This window comes from Spermophilus citellus (genome assembly GCF_964194105.1).
Source record: "Spermophilus citellus genome assembly, chromosome: 18".
Taxonomy (NCBI): Eukaryota; Metazoa; Chordata; class Mammalia; order Rodentia; family Sciuridae; genus Spermophilus; species Spermophilus citellus.
In genome coordinates, this window is record NC_138200.1 from 37,471,064 (window position 1) to 37,487,658 (window position 16,595).

General features: G+C 51.8%; 1 protein-coding gene across 9 annotated transcripts in view; it reads left to right on the forward strand.

The window, feature by feature from the left end:
* Positions 1–16,595, forward strand: part of NOD2 (nucleotide binding oligomerization domain containing 2) — a 33,997-nt gene that overhangs the window by 1,286 nt on the left and 16,116 nt on the right. For 5 of the 9 annotated variants that reach the window (XR_014019660.1, XR_014019661.1, XM_081274360.1 and 2 more), the window contains exons 2-5: positions 2,257–2,534; positions 4,214–4,680; positions 11,906–12,011; positions 14,718–16,536. Coding sequence is in view for 7 of the 9 variants with exons in the window: in XM_081274360.1 (XP_081130486.1) it covers positions 2,510–2,534; positions 4,214–4,680; positions 11,906–12,011; positions 14,718–16,536 (2,417 nt within the window). In the remaining 2 variants the exon portion in view is untranslated. Of the gene's footprint in view, positions 1–59; positions 95–2,256; positions 2,535–3,963; positions 4,101–4,213; positions 4,681–11,905; positions 12,012–14,717; positions 16,537–16,595 lie in introns of those variants that run through there. The other 4 variants (XM_081274362.1, XM_081274365.1, XM_081274361.1 and 1 more) reach the window with 3 other exon arrangements.

Sequence of the window (16,595 nt, forward strand, 5' to 3'; positions counted from 1 at the left end):
GGAGTACACACTCTAGAAAGGAGCACCAGCAGTGAAGTAAGCAAACACATGGCATCTCAGGGGGTGAGAAGAGGTATGGAGAAAAAGAAAACAGGCAAGGATGGGTGCTGTGGTTGGGGATGGCAGTTTTGTATAGCATAGACAGGGAAGGCCTCTTGAGAGGGTGACCATGGAGCAAAGTCTTAAGGAGGTGAGGGACAACCCAGGTGACTATTTGGGGGGGGGGGGCGTAGAGAGAATGCCCATCAAGCAAAGAGCTGGTGCAAATGTCCTGAGGCAGGAGTATGACAGGCAGGAGCAGGCCTGACTTGTTCTTGGAAGGAGGATAAGGCCAGTGTAGCTGGGCCAGGAGTGGGTGAGGAATTAGGAGGAAGTGAGCGCAGAAAGGTAAGTGGCAGGAAGCTGAGTGCTCACTGCATGGGTCATTGAAGGTGACCGTGTGGGCCACCACAGGGCTCTGAGCGAGGGAGTCCACCTGCTCTGCCTTAGCAGGTTCAGCTAGCTGTGAGGCTGAGAGTGGACGGTAGGGCATGAGGGAACAGGAGGACACAGTGAAGGGGGACCACGCAGGACAGAGATTTCAGATTCAGTGAGTATTCTGAAGCTTGGGTTGCTAGGATGTGGGGTGCAGGAGAAAGGTAGAGCCTAGGAGGACACTGAGGCTTTGGCTTGAGCACCTAGAAGTCTGGGGCTGCCATCGCTGAGATGGAGCTGTTTAGGGGGAAGGTCAGGGCTTTGGTTTTGTGCTTTTCCAGCTTGAGATGTCCCCAGACATCCATGTGGTGTCGAGTGGGCCCCTGGGAAGAGTGAGGGGTGGGATTGGAGCTGGTGAGGACAGTTAGGCATCGTCACCATGAGGTTGGTATTTCAAGCCAGGAGAGAGGTGGGCTCACTCGGGAGGGGGTATGGAGGAGAGGTCTAGTCCTTGAGCTCTGGGGCCCCAGGACCAGGAACCAGCCAGAGAGAGAGAGAGAGAAAGAGCGCATCCGGTGGGACAGGGGAGGAGTCTGAGTCTGGTGACCTGAGGGCCTTGGGGGGAGCGCATCAAGGGGGAGGAGAGCTGTGGGGACCGACACCTCTGGCAGAGGAGACCAGAGGAGACAGATGAGATTGTGTCATGGGAGGTCACGGGTGACCTCGACCAAAGTGGCCATCGGCGGGGGGGGGGGGGGGGTTGGAAGGGCCATTGGAGGGGACGAGCAGGAGGATTTGAGGACAGCTGTTCAGCCATAGACGGGGGCAAAGGGGCTTGGAGCTGACCGAGGACAGCCGCCCAGGGAGGGCTTCATGTTCACCAACAGGAATCAGTCCCCTGTGTCCCATGGGAGTGGTCTCTGAGGGAAGAGCAGCCAAGGCCAGGGGAAGGAGGGATTGGATCTGATGGCCCAGGGGAGGCTTGGCCCCAGCTCGGACCCAGGCAGCCCTAGCTGGGCCTCCTTGGGCCTCCCTCTCCTTCTGTCTGCAGGGGGTGGAGGCTAAGATTTTAACACACCGAGCACCTGTTGTGACTGCAGAGAAGCCAGGCAGGCTGTGATGTCAGGAGGAAGGAGGTGTCCGGGTGCAGGCCTGAGCTTGGGGGTAAGGGAGGTGCCACGTGGGTCACCTTGACCCTCTGTTTCACAAAGTGGTGCCTTTCTTTGTTTCAGCCTCCCCAAGCAGTGACACCTAACCTCTAATAACTAGAGAAGAAAAGGCAATAGAGGCCAACTGAAGTATTGATCTAAAGAGGGGGAGTCTGCCCAGGTGATAAAGGTGCAAGTGGTAGGATTTCAGGCACAGTTTTTATGGAATAAGTGATGAGTGAACATCTACCTATTTCCCTCCCTTCCAATTTAAATGGAAGCAGGAGTAACTTAAGCTAGATATAACGAAGAACTTCCTGAGTTTATGAACTTCCTGAGCTGGCTAGTGAGGACAGCACCGAGGTCAGTCTTCTTTGCCACGTGTTTAAGAAGAGCTAGAACCATGCCTGCTGAGAGGCGGGGCTGGCTGCGTGGGTCCCTGGGGATTCTCCTGGCTCTGAGGTTTCCACCAGATTGGCACAGATGGGATTTTCCCACAGCTGGCAGGAGGACAAATCATCAGGCCTCATGGCTTGGGCCAGCCTCTCCCTCTGAGTCCCTTATGTCACTAGCCAGGCAGCCCCGGCCTTGGCATGTTTGGGAAGGGCCTGCTCCTTGCAGCTCCTGTCCCTGGGGGTGGGCACGTCTGCTCGGTGTGTCTCGTGTCTCCAGCGGGCCCTGTCCTGCCTTTCAGTGAGGGCCACGGTGGACGCACCAGGCTCTGTGCCAAGATCACGGTGCTCTGTAGCTGGCTCCGGCTTCCGGCCCATCCTTTCGGGATTTCCCCTCAAGGTGGGGTCTGTGGACGACCCAGGACCGCCCGTCCAGTGCCCCGCTCTGCTCAAGGCTCACCCACAGATGGCCTGGCCTGCCTGCTCCTCCTGCTCCTCCTGGTGGGCTTTGCTGAGAGGCTGGGCTAGACTGTCCAGATGAGAAGGAGGTAGTGGATGTCTCTCCCTGGGCATCCCCCAGGTAAGAGGAGTGGGCACTGCCTGGGCTCGGCCTAGTCTTCACCTTCCTCTTCTCCTGGCTGCACCCTGCTTGCCAGGCTGAGGGCTGAGGAGGGTGCTGACCCCTCTTCTGGGCTATTCTCAGGGAGGGAGAGTGGGGGCAGTTACTTCCTAGGACCTGGACAGGGGTTGGGGGCTAGTGTCTCTGCTGCTGAGACTACCCCAGGTCCCACCCAGAACTCCACCGCCCCTTGCTGTCCTCCCCTCCCTTGTCCCTGGTTGTTGGTGGCTCAGTGAGGACACCTTCTTGACCAAGGAGAGCTGTCTTAAATCCTGGTTTACAGTGGCCTGTGCATAGGGACACCGTCTCCCCCAAGCTGCCGGACACACAGGTCCAGGTGCCCTTGCTGCCTAGTGTCCCTGCCTGGCCAGCATGAGGCCAGTCTGCATGTCGCTGTCTTATGAGAAGGTGCAGGATGCTCCCGTCCCCCCCTCCCTGCTTGGAGGTTTGATTGATGACCCTTCCCAGGGTCCTCTGCTGGGCCAAGCACGTGCCAAGCTTAGGGATGGGGGCCAGGAAGACTAGACCCAGGCTTTGCCATGGGCCCAGCAGGACAGAGGCGAAGCCCCCAGGCCACTTGCTGCCCGTGTCCCTCTGCTGTCCTCTTCCGTGCCTTTCTTCCTTTCACTTTCGTTTTCCCTGGGTGCTGCACCAGTCCTTGTCCCTGGCCCTGTGACAGTCACAGAACTGACCATGCTGAGAGATTTTCTCTGCCACTCAGGGATCCTGCTAGGGCTTGACGCTTCTGGAGGTCACTTCCCCTCAAATTCCCAGAGTCTGGGGGCTGAGCCCAGAGTAAGCCATTGATGATGGCCACAGTGACAGTGCCAGCCTGTGATGTGTGGTGGTGTGTGTGGAGGAGGTGAGGGCCGTGGGGCGGGTGTGTGTGTGTGTGTGTGTGTGTGTGTGCGCGCGCGCGCGTGCGCGTGCAGACGCTCTAGCAGGCTCTGAAACAACTTAGTCTGCACCACGGTTTTCCACCTCACCTCTCCTGGTATCTCAGTAGCCATGTGCCCCAGTTGGGTGGCTGTGGGTCACCCACACAGGGGTGGGCGCGAGGCCCTGTGGGGAACTCCAGTACAGGGGTTAAGGGGATGCCTCCTGAAGTCGCGCTGCGTGCCTTCAGGTCCCAGCTCTGCCTCGTGCACGGTTTGTGCAACCCTGTGTGCCTCAGTTTCTTCCTCTGTAAAAGGGGGCTGAGCACGGCACCGATTTCAGAGTGGCAGGCAGGCAAGTGGATTCACGCAGCAAAGCATTTAGGATGGTGCTCACGCATTATTGAAGCTGCTTGGCGGGAATCCGAGCTTGGTGGTGAGGTCCTCTCTTCCTGCCTCAAAGAGCCAATTCCCTGGTCCCCCAGGAGACACTGCTCCTCATCTTAGCTCCAGCCCTTTTGAACCTCTGAAGCCGGGGATGGAGCAGGAGATGGGAGCCAGGGATTCTTGATTCAGTTCTTGGCTGCTTCAATCTTGCCGGGGGACCTGGAGCTCGGGCCTGGTTTGCGGTCTGTACCATGGAGAGCTAGGGGTGCGTAATGCTGGGGGGGCGCCACGGCTGACCAGGTCCTGGGGTGGGCTGGCCCGCCCCTCCCTGGCTCCTGGGGAAGCCCTACTGAGCCCTGCTCTCCGTTCTCTCCCTAGGTTGTGAGATGTGCTCCCAGGAGGCTCTCCAGGCACAGAGGAGTCACCTGGTGGGGCTGCTGGTCTCCGGGTCCCTGGAGGGCTTCGAGAGCATCTTGGACTGGCTGCTGTCCTGGGAAGTCCTCTCCTGGGAGGACTACGAGAGCCTCAGCCTCCCAGGCCAGCCTCTTTCCCGCTTGGCCAGGCGCCTGCTGGACACTGTCGGGAACAAGGGCGCTTGGGGCTGTGAGAAGCTGGTCGCAGCTCTCCAGGAAGCCCAGGCCGGCGGTCAGTCCCCTGAGCCACGTGGCGGCTGGGACCCCCACTCACTCCACCCAGCCCGAGACCTGCAGAGTCACCGGCCGGCCATCGTCAGGAGACTGTACAGCCACGTGGAGGCTGTGCTGGACCTGGTGCGGGAGCGCGGCTTCATCAGCCAGTACGAGTGTGATGACATCAGACTGCCCATTTTCACGTCCTCCCAGAGGGTGAGGCACGGCCTGGGGTCGGCGTTCACAGGAAAGGCTCTTAGTCATCAGACTGACTGTGCCTGGGAGGGCAGCCCGTGGGGTAACGCGGTCCACGGGATTCCCCCTAAAGAGCAGCCAGGAGGGGAGGAGCTGCCCTTGGCTATTGGCAGTGAACCACTGCTGGTGAGGGCAGGAGGTTGGCACCGGGCTCCGGTTCTGGTGCCGGAATGATGCAGGGTCAAGGTCAGCTCGGGGTGCTTCCGACTTCTGTGTGGAACCTGTGCATCCTTAGTCTCTCCTGTCTCAGTTTCCTCATCTGAACAGCACTCTAAATAGTTCCATACTTATCTTACGTGATTTTGGGGAGAAAAATAGGAAGCACACATCCATGTCACCCCTGACTGCTGTTATAAGCCACATTCTGTCCTTGCACATGCTTATCACTGTCTTTTAAATGAACAGCTCAACAGAGCATAACGCTTCACTATATTAAGTCTGTATCAATAATTGAAATAGCACGCAACGCACTAATATGTCCTCGTAGGATTTCTAATGGGAAATCATGTTGGATCACAGGCGTTTGGAGCCGGGATGTAGCTGTCCCTGAAAATACGATGATTCAACGGAGACCGCAAGGACAGAAAAGCGTCTGTGGGTATTTTTTTGAAACACTCTGTTTTATTTTCCTCAAACAGCGATTGTCAGGCCTCCAGATGGAAAAGAGGCATTCACATTCCACTTGACAGAATAGGGAATTAAGGCCCAGGAAAGTGGTTTGGATGACGGTGGTTGAGCAGAGAGCCACTGTTGGACCACAGCCTTGACTGTTCATTCATCACTAATTCATTCACTCATTTATTCAGCCAGACGCTATTCAGAGCTTATCACATTCCAGACTCTTACCTGAAGTTTGTACTCAGAGTCCATGGTACTATGGTAAGTGCTCTGTAAACACTTGCTGCTGAAATGAATGGATTGCTGAGTGAATGAATGAAGTGGAGTTCGGTTGGAGTTTTAGAATGGTCTGAATTGGGGAAATTTGTAGTTTTTATTTTTGCCTGTTTTTAAACACATATTTGATGTGTGGACCTAGGTAAGACTAGGTGGAGGATGATGAAATAAACTACTCTGTTTTCAAGTTGACTCAAGTTGGCTAATTATTCACAGTGCAGACACATTCTGGTCCTGTCTAACTAGTGGAGATAAGACCTACGATCATACCCCGAGAGCCTACCTGTTCAAGTTTCTTGTGTTTTATTGGAGGGATAGAAGTGGCCCACCCAGGAAGTTACAAGTTAATGTCTGGTTGTCTCTGATCAAGTGATCACCAGTGTGGTCTGGTCTGGATGCTCTGAGGGATTTGGAGAAGCTAGCTGAGATGCCTAGGGCCCAGACAGAGGAAGTATTTGGATTGGTAAAGAAAAAAAAAATGGTCTAGCTTATGGATCAAAGAAGAAATCATACTGGAAATCAGAAAGTAATTAAGATAAAAAAAAAAAAATGAGAGCTGGGTGTGGTGGCCTGTAATTCCAGCAGCTTGGGAGACTGAAGCAGGAGGATTGTGAGTTCAAAGCCAATCTCAGCCAAAAAAAAAAAAAAAAAGCGAGGTGCTAAGCAACCCAGCGAGACCCTCTCTCTAAATAAAATACAAAATCGGGCTGGAGGTGTGGCTCAGTGGTTTGGCACCCTGAGTTCCATCCCTGGTACTGCCCCCAAAATGAGAATATTATTATCAAAGTCTATGAGATGCAGCTAAAGCAGAATATAGAGGGAAACTAAGGACCTTAAAATGCTTAGGTTGGGACAAAGACGGGCTGGATTTCATGAACTAAGAATCCCTCCTGAGAAAGATCTAAGTGGACCGCAGAAGCCACATGGAAAGTGGGGACTGAGCTGAGCTGTGGAAGGGACAGTGGGGAGCAGAGCTGAGGACTGGGGGAGGGGCCAAGGGCGGCCCAGCGAGCTCTAGGTGTTTAGAATCCACCTTTCTCTTGAGTTTCCTTCAAGTTGTGCTTTGGTGTTTGGTGCCCCCCCACCCCAAGGCCGAATTTCGGTTTCAGTGTGGGTGGTAACTGTGGTATGTCCTATTAATGTGACCCCCACGGGGAACCTTGCAATTTCCTACATAGAGGTGCTACCACTGACCATTGACAATGATATCAGGTTGGGGGCTGGAAAGGACTGTGGAATGAAACAAAATGCAAGCTAAGGAACTAAGTCCATAAAGTAACCATTGCTACTGTTGCTGCCTCAAGGTGTCTGCACTATAAATAATCAGCCAGCTTGAAGACGGAGTAGAGTATTTCCTTATCCTCAACCTAGCCTTACCTAGGCTCCCTTAAACATCAAATATGTGTCTAAAAGGACCTACTATGTGCCCCACGCTGTACTCAGCCTTTTCCCTCTACTACATCATTTAAGCCTCACTATGTCCTCCCAATGGTGTGGTGTGACTACAGTCTTCCTTGACAATGTGGAAACCATCCAAATTGCTCATCTGGGAAGGGGCCAGCTAGAATTTGAATCCAGGTCTGTTTTTCTCCAAAGTTTAAGTTGTTTCTTTCTTTTTTTTTTTTCCTCGGGGAGTAAGGGGAGTATCAGGGGCACTCAACCACTGAGCCCCATCCCCAGCCCTATTTTGTATTTTATAGAGAGATAGGGTCTCACTGAGTTGCTTAGCACCTCACTTTTGCTGAGGCTGGCTTTGAACTTGCCACCCTCCCGCCTCAGTGCCCCTCGCTGCTGGGATCATAGACGTGCACCACTGCACCCAGCTCTTGTGTTCTTTCTCTGTCATAAAATGTGAGGGCTTCCTGTGGTTTTGCTCAGTTGGGAATAACAGTTGTTAGGAAACCTGAGACTGGTAACACCAGCTGTGATATCAACTGTCCGTGTGACTCATGCAACTGCTAAAGTTAATGGGACTGGGGTGTCAGAGTGAGCTCTGAATTGCTTGCTCCTGTCACAATATTAACTTAAACATTTTTAGATTGGGAAACATACCATGCCTACAGAATAGTGGATAAATTTCATACGTACAGGATAAATATGTTGCATCACCCCGATTAAGAAATAGAACGCTATCAGCACCCAGACTCTTCTTCAGTTGCAACAACCAGAGGCAACGTCTAGCCTAACTTTGGTGTTAATCATTCCTTCACTTTATGGTTTTAGCACATTTTAAACTAAACCCTTAAATGCTGGATTTTTTTTTTCTTTTGAAAAACTGAGTAGCAAGCCACACATTGTTGTGTAAGGAAAGGGCCAAATTGCCCTTTCTTAGGTCAGTGTTCCCAGGTCAGGGAAGCCTAACAGGGTCTTGTGGATGTGGACTGGCCCTGCCTTCCCTGGGAGTTTATAGGGGACTCTGGGAGGTTGGTGGACAAGGTCAGGCTGGAGGATCAGGAAGCACTGGTATGAGAGTGGAGCTGCATGTCCAGTGGGAATATGGTCAGGGGACGTGGGTTTCTCTTTCACCCAGTTGTGAGCTCACCAAAGGCTATTCTGGCTCCCAGGAAGAGGTCAAGACAAGCACTCCTGTGGGGTGAAATGAATGTCCTCAGCTGACTTAGGCAGCAGGGTTGAGAGGAATGATGCTAGTTCATGGTGAAGACAAGTCACAGACAGATAAGGATGAGGGCCAGGCTTACCTGTGATCTCGGAGGTAACGGCCCTCAGATTTGAGTCAATGGTGATTCCGTCTAAACAGGTGGCCCTCTGTGTAGCCCACAGCCATCATCCTGATATTGGCCTTCCTGTGTTGGGTTTCCTGTATTCTGAATACTATGTCTTCTTCTTTTATTATTTATTCCATTATGATAGATCATATGTCTTCTAGTAAATCCATTAGAAAGAATGTGTGTCTGTCATTTCAACCACACTTTATTGACAGTTAGACTGGATATAAAATTCTATGTTGGCCATCATTTTCCTTTAGAATTCTGATGGCATTATTCCGTTACCTTCTCTTCCGGATGTTGTTGCTAAGAATTCTAAAACCATTATATATGTCTTTCTGGAAGCTTTTCAGATTTTCTTTTGGTCATCAACGTTCTGAAATTTCACACTTATGTGCCTCAGGTGCTGGATACCCAACAGGCTCTTTGAATGCAGAAGCTCATATCTTTATGTTCTGGGAAATTTAATTGATGAGTTTATTCCACTTTATTTTCTCTCTTCTCTCTTTATGCAATTATAATTACTTGAATATTAGAATTTCTTGACTAACTCTTTAATTTCCTTCTATTTTCCATTTCTATTTTTTGCTCTATTTTATATATGATATTCTCTATTGTAAACTCTTAAATTTTTCATTTTTGCTATCACACTTTTAATGTGCAAGGGCAATTTTGACTATTCCTTCATTATAGCATCTTGCTCTTGTTTTATGAATACAATCTTTTCTTTTCCTTAAAGATCACAATGATAGTTATTTTGTTCTGTTTTGTTTGCTTGGGTAGGTTAGGTTGTTTCCTTCATCACACATAAACTTTTCTATCCAACGAGTTGCTTTCCCTTTCCCCACTGGTTTGACTTTTACTTCCCATATTAAATATTTTCTTTGGGCATATGGTAGTCCTTGGTTGTCCTTCTTGTTATTGAAATAGAGAACTTTAAAATTCAATGAATGTGCAGGTAAAAATTGTCTGCTATGCATTCCACTGTAGAGATTTTGGGAAATGGCAGATTGAGATATCTATCTATCTATCTATCTATCTATTTATCTGCATCTTTAGACTTTCCTTCTGGATTGACCAAATTCCTTGCCTAGACCCACCTGGAGGTAAAGGTCTGATAACCAGAGTCCTGGGAGCCCAGGGGCTGAGAGGCAGTGGGTGCTGGTAGGAAAAGTTTCAGTGTTCAGCGTTTGTTTTGCACCGGGTCATTAAACCTGTGTTTGGTGTATGATTAATTTAATTGTGCCTGATGTCTCATAATCCAGAGATCCACATCCCACTTCTTTTTTTTTTGGTACCAGGGATTGAACCCATGAGCGCTTAACCACTGAGCCCCATCCTCAGCCCTTTTTTGTATTTTATTTGGAGACAGGGTCTTACTGAATTGCGTAGGGCCTCACTAAATGGCTAAGACTGGCTTTGAACTTGTGATCCTCCTGCCTCAGTCTCCCGAGCCGCTGGGATTACAGGCGTGTGCCATCATGCCCAGCCAGGGATCCCTCTCTTTACCCTTTCCAGAATATCAATAGGCCAACTTTGCCATGGCAGGCAGGGATATTTGCTGGTGGCTTGGAGTGGGCAGGGGCATCTGGAGATCTAGTTCACAGACCACTTTGACTCAGTGCTTGCCTTTGTCATTTCCTTTGGTTCCAGAGGTACCGGATGATGAGAGTCTCAGAGCCCCCTGACAGATTCTAGACCTATGCACTTCCTGACTTCCCTATTGTTGGCTTAGGATTTGGCTTTCTGGAGTCTTCTGAGTCCCCTCCTCTTCTAGGGGCAGAAGGAATTGAGCTGCAGAGTGTGTTAGAAAGTGCTCATGCCGTGGAGAGTTGGTGGAGTGTTCTGGACGTGGAGAGGGTAGGGAGAGCAGGGAGCAAGTGAGTTCGCATTTAAATAGAGTAGTTGAGAGATCCCACTGGGAAGAGGGAATCTGGGCAAAGAACTGGAGGAGGGGAGGGAATTCGCCATGGCCCAGGTGGGGAGAGGGCATTGCAGGCCGGGGGATGCAGCCAGAGCAGAGGCCCAGAGGCAGGAGCATGCTGGGATTCCCAGGGAATAGGAGGCCAGTGCTGAGTCGGGTGGGCGGGGAAGAGGAGGAAGAGGGGAGGTCGGGGTGCAGCTGGGAACCAGATGGTTATGGACAGAGACTTTTGACTGTTTTGTGCCGTGAAGTTTACTGTGGGACTCAGGGTTTGATGGTGCTGTTTAACAGGAGGTGTGAGGATCTTTTATTTATAAAGGAGATGACGGGGTAGGGACACAGAAGGGAGGCCCATTTGGCAGGCTCTGAGGTTTTCTAGGTGAGCAGGGTGTTCTAGAGGGGGTACGGGGGAATGGCGGGGGCTCTGCAGCTGTCGACGAGGCCATGTGTGGATACTGAGTGCTCAGAACACGTGGTCCACCCGGATATTCTCTGAGTGCATAAGACACACCAGATTTTAGAGACAATATGGAGGAAAGAATGCTGCATTATCACACTCATTTTTTTTTATAATATTGACTACGTGTTGAAATGGTAATCCTTTGCATATCTTGGGTTAAATGGAATATATAGTTAAAATCAATTTCATCTTTTTAAACATTAAAGAATGTGGCTGTTGGAAGATTTTAAATCTCGCGCGTGGCTCACATTTGTAGTCGATTTCTAGTTCCATTGGGCAGTGTTCTAGGTATACTTAATGGTGCCCAAAGGATTTCTGGTGGATTAAAGCTTCAAGGGTGACTTCAAACCTCTGGGGCTAAGCACCTGGAAGATGGCGTTGACTTCAGCTGATATGAGGATGGCTCTAGGCTTGGCACATGTGTGGGTGTATATGAGTGGAGATGGCAAATGGGCAATTGATGAGCCAGGCCCAGATTCAGGGACGAGTTCAGGCTGGGGATCAAGAACAGAGATCATGTTCAAGCATGGAAGCCATGAGACTTGAAATCACTTTTCTTTCAAGTCATCCACAGCATCTGGAATCATTTTCCTTATCTTTGTACATTTGTTTATTTTTTTAGGTATTTACTTCTTGAGTGGGTTTGGAGAAGGAGCCAGATTGGATGAGTGTGTTCATTTCACCATCCAATATTGTACCAACTTCTTATAACTCCTGTGATAATTTATTTGTTTTTCAGGCCTTTTATTGTGATGGCAGAGAGATCCTATGGCATTGTAGTTCATATAGAATATCTTTTATCTTAAATGCTTGAATCAGAAGTGTCTTGGTTTTCTATTTGTTTTTTTCAGATTTTGGAATATTTGCATGTACATAATAAAAGATCTTGGGGATGAGGCCCAAATCTAAAAGTGAAATTCATTTATGTTTCATCTACACCTTACACACATAGCCTGAAGATAATCTTATACAATATTTCAAATAATTCTGTGCATGCAACAGTTTCATAGTATGGAATCGTCCCCTTGTGACGTCGTGTTGATGCTCAGAAAGTTTTGGATTTGGGAGCATTTCCTATTTCAGGTTTGCAGATTAGAGATGCTCAACTTGTACTTGGTCGAAACCTTCCCACACCCCTCCTCAGCCCTTCTTTAGAAATAATGGCTTCTTCTTCTCCCACAGGCAAGGAGGCTGCTTGATCTTGCCGCAGTGAAGGCAAATGGATTGGCTGCTTTCCTTCTCCGGCACATTCTGGAGTTACCAGTCCCATTGCCCCTGCCTTTAGTGGGTATGTGTTTGTTCTTCTCAGTTTGTCAGAAAGGGAAAGGAAGTCAGTGCAGATTCATGGTTAATAGCAGAGCATGCATCCATTGGCACCCACATATTGGCTCTGCATCAGCCTCCCACGAGAGTCAGTTTCCTCATTTTAAAGCTAACATGGCTCCCGGACTCATCAGGCTTGCAGGGAGGGAATGAAAGGATGAAATTATTGACCTCGTCCCTTAGCTTTGATCATGTCCTGTGCTGCAACGTGATTACTGGAGCTGCCATGAAGCAAGGGCTAACCACAAGAGCTCCTTACCGTGCCAGCTCTTGTCATCTGCACTAAGAAGATCCAGATTCACTTTTAGAGGTGGGCTGGGTATCTCTTGATCTCTGAAATGTAGCTACTCATGATCAGAACCTCAGGGACCAAGTGGATTTAGGGAACGTGGCACCCCTCAGTGCCCATGCTCACCAACCCCACCCAGGAATGGGAGAGGCCTGTGCACACAGCTACAACACACCGGACAATAAATACCCTTTGCAATAACCCTGGGAATTAGGTGTTTCCTCCACTTTACAGATGTGGAAACTGGGCAGGCAGGTTAGGTGACGAAGCAGTGGAGACGGGTGTGACTGCAAACTGTCCTCACCTGCACTGTCTTGAGGGGAGAAGAAATCTCCCATTGTAAAGAGAAGATGCAAGCCGGGCGCTCCCTGAGTCTTGTTCCAGCAGCCTCGAGAGGGAAAGCTCATCAGCACTGAAGGCCCTTGAGCTGTGTGCCTGGTGCTGACAGATGGGTTTCTCACCCTGAGTCCTGGCCTCTCAGCAGCGAGCGGGCCTGAGGGCAGGATGGCTGCAGGCCTGTGCTTGGCATGTGGCTGTGTGTCATCTCCTTCAAGAGCAGGATAGAGACATCAATGCACAGTACCCAGCTGGCCCTTGGTTAACGATTATTGATATCATCAAGCATAGCTGGCGAGGCAGGCACTGGGGACACCTTGCCATGGGGGCAGGTGCTGCTGAAGGTGACAAGTGATATGTCTATTGATATCTTTAAAATGAGAATTTTTTTTTTTTGAGGAATTTGGTGTCGTTAACCATGGCTGTGAATCTGCGATGGAAGTCAGGGTATTGGAAAGAAAGGTCTATAGCTTCTGGTGTCTGCTTAGTGCTCCTGATATAGCCAAAGGGCAGAAAGAGCAACAGTAAGCATAGCTCTGGGAGCAAAAGAGGTGACACGTGTCTGTAGTCCCAGCCACAGGAGAACCACTTAGCCCAAGAGTTGGAGTCCAGTCTAGGCAGCACAGCAAGACTCCATCTTAAAAATGACCAAAAAATAAAACATAAAAAAACATAGACACAGAGCAACTGCAAAATTCATTGAGCTGAGAGCTCTCTGCAAAAATTACCTGTTGGCTCCTGGGTCGAGAACAAGCGGGCCAGTGTTTGGTTGGGGGCAGTGCGGCTCTGATGATGTAAGCTGTGCTGATGTCCTACCAGCCTAGCTCTTGGGACTGGCACTTCTCTATTTCCCAAAAGAGGAACCGACCCCTCACACAGGAAGTGGTTTTCACACACTGGAACCAGGATGATAAAGGAAAGCATCAGCCCTCTGGATGCACCCTGGGCACGCGAACTCTCCCTGCAGAGGGGACAAGAGGAGGATGGGGACGTGCAGGCAGAATCAGAGGGTCTTGTCTGAGTGCTTGGCCTGGGAACCACCGTGACCTTGAGGCCCTCCAGTGCCCGGGCCCACTCAGATTTTTGCAGGTTCCTCTCACCGCAGCCACCTAATCCCTTTTACCATGTAAGGGAACATAGTCACAGGCTCCAGGAATCAGGATATGGACATCTTTGGCCGGGGGGCACTGCAGTGCCTGTACCAGTAATGAGAATAGTGAATACCACTTTTGGATTGTTTACCAAGTGCCAGATATCCTTCTAAACCCCACTCATCTCACTGCTCCTGAAACAGTTCTTCAAGATGTGGATTGTTCCCATTTCTAGAGATCAGAAAACCAAGGCCTGGACAGGTTAGGTGGTGTCCCCAAATGAATGGTGGATGCAGGTTTTTTATTTTTTATATGTTTAGGTATAGATGGACACGATACCTTCATCTTATTTGCTTGTTTATTTATTTTTATGTGATGCTGAGGATGAAACCCAGTGCCTCACATGTGCTAGGCAAGCGCTCTACCACTGAGCCAGAACCCCAGCCCCTGGACCCAGGTTTTAAACCCAGGTGTGTCTGACTGCAGAATCCTAAGCCCTTAGATCCTGCTTCCCTGCAGGAAGAGGTGACTGAAGATGAGTGGTGAGGGGACTTGTGTGAAGCCACCCGGCCAACATGGTGGGAACAGCATCAGAACACAGGTCTTGTGACTCGAGCCCAATCCCCACAGTCAGTCTGGAGTCAGTAGTAGTCAGGGCACTGGCTGATGTCTTGGGAGCATTTACTTTGTGAGGGACGTTGTTCTTGGCACCGGACATACATTATCTCAGTTGATGTGTGGTAAAGTTCCATAAGGTGGTGACCGCCAGTCTCCCCACTTCACAGGGGAGGCAACTAAGGTTTAGGAAGGTTCTGTGGCTGTCTTCGAAGTCCCCAGCTAATGGGCGCCCACTGGCCCCTCTCTCCTATCAGCACGTTCCTCCATGCAGCCCGCTCCGGCCGGGTCCCACCTTGACCACAGTCTCGTCCTCATCCACTCTTCTGCTGTCTTCCAGCTGCAGATTGCCGGAAGTACGTCTCCAAGCTGAGGAGCACGGTGTCCGCGCAGTCCCGCTGCCTCAGCACTTACGACGGCGCGGAGAATCTGTGCCTGGACGACGTGTACACAGAGAACACCCTGGAGCTGCGCACGGAGGTGGGCATGGCCGGGGCCCTGCACAAGAGCCCTGCCACCCTGGGCCTGGAGGAGCTCTTCAGAGCCCAGGGACACCTCAACAAAGACGCGGACACTGTGCTGGTGGTGGGCGAGGCGGGCAGCGGCAAGAGCACACTCCTGCAGAGGCTGCACTTGCTCTGGGCGACTGGGCAGCACTTCCAGGACTTTCTCTTCGTCTTCCCGTTCAGCTGCCGGCAGCTGCAGTGCGTGACCAAACGGCTGTCCTTGAGGACGTTGATCTTTGAGCACTGCTGTTGGCCCGATGCGGGCCAGCAGGACGTCTTTCAGTTCCTCCTCGACCACCCCGACCGCGTCCTGCTAACCTTCGACGGCTTCGATGAGTTCAGGTTCAGGTTCACCGATGGTGAGCGCCACTGCTCCCCGTCGGACCCCACGTCAGTCCCCACTCTGCTCTTCAACCTCCTGCAGGGCAACCTGCTCAAGAACGCACGCAAGGTGCTGACCAGCCGTCCAGACGCTGTGTCGGCCCTCCTCAGGAAGTACACGTGCACCGAGTGCCACCTGAGGGGCTTCTCAAAGGAGGCCATCGAGCTTTACCTGAGGAGGTGCCATCCTGAGCCTGGGATGGCGGACCGCCTCCTCCACCTGCTCCAAGCTACCTCAGCCCTGTACGGCTTATGCCACCTTCCTGTTTTCTCATGGATGGTGTCCAGATGCCACCAGGAACTGCTGCTGCAGGACGGGGGGTCCCCAAAGACCACCACAGATATGTACCTTCTGATCCTGCAGCATTTCCTGCTGCGTGCTTCCCCGCCAGACATGGCCTCCCACGTCCGGGGACCTGGCCTCTTCCGAGTCAGGCTCTCCACCCTCCTGCACCTTGGTCGACTGGCTCTCTGGGGCCTGGGCATGTGCTGCTACGTGTTCTCTGCCCAGCAGCTGCAGGCAGCCCAGGTGGACCCTGATGACATTTCTCTTGGCTTCCTGGTGTGTGCCCAGCGGGTGGTGCCAGGGAGCGAGCCAGCCCTGGAATTCCTGCACATTACTTTCCAGTGCTTTTTTGCGGCCATCTACCTGGCGCTGAGCCCTGACGTGCCCGTAGCCTCGTTCAGATGCCTCTTCAACTGCCACAGGCCGGGCAGCTCTCCACTGGCCCGCCTGCTGCCCACACTGTGTGTCCAGGGCTCCAGGTGTGAGGAGGGCAGCGTGGTGGCTTTGCTGCAGAAGGCCGAGCCGCACAACCTTCAGATCACAGCAGCTTTCCTGGCAGGGCTCTTGTCCCAGGAGCACCGGGACCTGCTGGCTCCGTGCCAGGTGTCCAAAAAGGCCCTGCTTCGGCGCCGACGAGCCTGTACTCGCCGCTGTCTATCCCGCAGCCTCCGCAAGCACTTCCAGTCCATCCCACCAGCTGTGCCGGGTGAGGCCAAGAGCATGCACGCCATGCCCGGGTTCATCTGGCTCATCCGGAGCCTGTATGAGATGCAGGAGGAGCGGCTGGCGCGGGAGGCGGTGCGCGGGCTGGATGTCGGGCACCTCAAGCTGACGTTTTGCAGGGTGGGCCCCGCCGAGTGTGCCGCCCTGGCCTTTGTGCTGCGGCACCTCCAGCGGCCCGTGGCCCTGCAGCTGGACTATAACTCTGTGGGTGACATTGGCGTGGAGCAGCTGCTGCCTTGCCTTGGTATCTGCAAGGCTCTTTAGTGAGTGCTGCTGGCATTGCTGGTCGGGCATGGTGGGGGGGGGGGGACAGGACCGCAAA